This window comes from Cherax quadricarinatus, chromosome 33 (assembly GCF_038502225.1).
Source record: "Cherax quadricarinatus isolate ZL_2023a chromosome 33, ASM3850222v1, whole genome shotgun sequence".
Classification (NCBI taxonomy): Eukaryota; Metazoa; Arthropoda; class Malacostraca; order Decapoda; family Parastacidae; genus Cherax; species Cherax quadricarinatus.
Genome location: NC_091324.1, coordinates 11057311 through 11059810, shown reverse-complemented (window position 1 = coordinate 11059810; position 2500 = coordinate 11057311). Strand labels below are relative to the sequence as shown.

Genomic DNA, 2500 nt, shown 5'->3' with positions numbered 1-2500 from the left:
TGGGGGAAGTTCGTGAGGCAGTAGGTAAAATGAAAGGGGATAAGGCAGCCGGGATTGATGGGATAGAAATGTTAAAAGCAGGTGGGGATATAGTTTTGGAGTGGTTGGTGCAATTATTTAATAAATGTATGGAAGAGGGTAAGGTACCTAGGGATTGGCAGAGAGCATGCATAGTTCCTTTGTATAAAGGCAAAGGGGATAAAAGAGAGTGCAAAAATTATAGGGGGATAAGTCTGTTGAGTATACCTGGCAAAGTGTATGGTAGAGTTATTATTGAAAGAATTAAGAGTAAGACGGAGAATAGGATAGCAGATGAACAAGGAGGCTTTAGGAAAGGCAGGGGGTGTGTGGACCAGGTGTTTACAGTGAAACATATAAGTGAACAGTATTTAGATAAGGCTAAAGAGGTCTTTGTGGCATTTATGGATTTGGAAAAGGCGTATGACAGGGTGGATAGGGGGGCAATGTGGCAGATGTTGCAGGTGTATGGTGTAGGAGGTAGGTTACTGAAAGCAGTGAAGAGTTTTTACGAGGATAGTGAGGCTCAAGTTAGAGTATGTAGGAAAGAGGGAAATTATTTCCCAGTAAAAGTAGGCCTTAGACAAGGATGTGTGATGTCACCGTGGTTGTTTAATATATTTATAGATGGGGTTGTAAGAGAAGTAAATGCGAGGGTCTTGGCAAGAGGCGTGGAGTTAAAAGATAAAGAATCACACATAAAGTGGGAGTTGTCACAGTTGCTCTTTGCTGATGACACTGCTCTTGGGAGATTCTGAAGAGAAGTTGCAGAGATTGGTGGATGAATTTGGTAGGGTATGCAAAAGAAGAAAATTAAAAGTGAATACAGGAAAGAGTAAGGTTATGAGGATAACAAAAAGATTAGGTGATGAAAGATTGGATATCAGATTGGAAGGAGAGAGTATGGAGGAGGTGAATGTATTCAGATATTTGGGAGTGGACGTGTCAGCGGATGGGTCTATGAAAGAAGAGGTGAATCATAGAATTGATGAGGGGAAAAGGGTGAGTGGTGCACTTAGGAGTCTGTGGAGACAAAGAACTTCGTCCTTGGAGGCAAAGAGGGGAATGTATGAGAGTATAGTTTTACCAACGCTCTTATATGGTGTGAAGCATGGGTGATGAATGTTGCAGCGAGGAGAAGGCTGGAGGCAGTGATGTCATGTCTGAGGGCAATGTGTGGTGTGAATATAATGCAGAGAATTCGTAGTTTGGAAGTTAGGAGGAGGTGTGGGATTACCAAAACTGTTGTCCAGAGGGCTGAGGAAGGGTTGTTGAGGTGGTTCGGACATGTAGAGAGAATGGAGCGAAACAGAGTGACTTCAAGAGTGTATCAGTCTGTAGTGGAAGGAAGGCGGGGTAGGGGTCGGCCTAGGAAAGGTTGGAGGGAGGGGGTAAAGGAGGTTGTGTGTGCGAGGGGCTTGGACTTCCAGCAGGCATGCGTGAGCGTGTTTGATAGGAGTGAATGGAGACAAATGGTTTTTAATACTTGACGTTCTGTTGGAGTGTGAGCAAAGTAACATTTATGAAGGGGTTCAAGGAAACCGGCAGGCCGGACTTGAGTCCTGGAGATGGGAAGTACAGTGCCTGCACTCTGAAGGAGGGGTGTTAATGTTGCAGTTTAAAAACTGTAGTGTAAAGCACCCTTCTGGCAAGACAGTGATGGAGTGAATGACGGTGGAAGTTTTTCTTTTTCGGGCCACCCTGCCTTGGTGGGAATCGGCCAGTGTGATAATAATAATAATATTAACTAATGCAGACTTTCATGTCCCCAAGTGACATATACTATGTCTAATAACCCAAAATCTCTCTTGGGAGTCAAGCTGCTATCGGCATAGGGGTATTTTCTTGGTGTAAAGTGGGACAACAGTTTGTGTTTCTTGATTTTGGATCAGTTATTTTAGATTATCCATGTTATGTTCTGCTGGAGTAGGAGACGCGATCTTCGTATCATCATTTGGATCAGTCAAGGAGAGAAAAATAACACATTGAAATACATAAATTTAATGCTTATTATTTTCATCAAAATTAGGGCACTTAACAATATTTTTTTTTTTTTAAGTATCCATAGTAAACTGATTATGGTTGGAAGATGTTCAGGTATGTGAAATTTCTGCTGTTTATTAATATGTTATTTGTTTACTGTTGGAAAGCAGAAAGCTAGAAATAGTCCAGGAATGTGTGGGCAAGGATAAGACTTATTAAACTATTCCACTGTGAAGTCAACGAGGCCGTTATCAGTGCGGTCTACGAGGTGACCCAGTCCTTGCCTTTGAGCTTCTCTAGTGTCACTGCAGTCGCCTGTGGCAGTGTAATGCCAGGTCCATGCACCCTGGAAATGACGTAAAATATTTAAGTAAAGAATTAAAGTTAACACTGAAATCGGAATCGTAGCGGGTAATTTATATTAAAACGAAGTCACAACAACTGCAAATCGCACATTGCTCCTTTGAGTTAAATTCATATCTAGTTCGGTGTATAGTAA

At 42.0% G+C, this 2500-nt stretch overlaps 1 protein-coding gene across 1 annotated transcript in view; it reads right to left on the bottom strand.

The window, feature by feature from the left end:
- Window positions 1–2003: 2003 nt before the first annotated feature.
- The window catches only part of LOC128705540 (mannan endo-1,4-beta-mannosidase), a 15556-nt gene continuing 15059 nt past the window's right edge, over window positions 2004–2500 (bottom strand). The window contains exon 9 of the mRNA XM_070090792.1: window positions 2004–2347. Coding sequence (XP_069946893.1) covers window positions 2222–2347 — 126 coding nt within the window. The 3' untranslated portion in view covers window positions 2004–2221. The remainder of the gene's footprint in view (window positions 2348–2500) is intronic.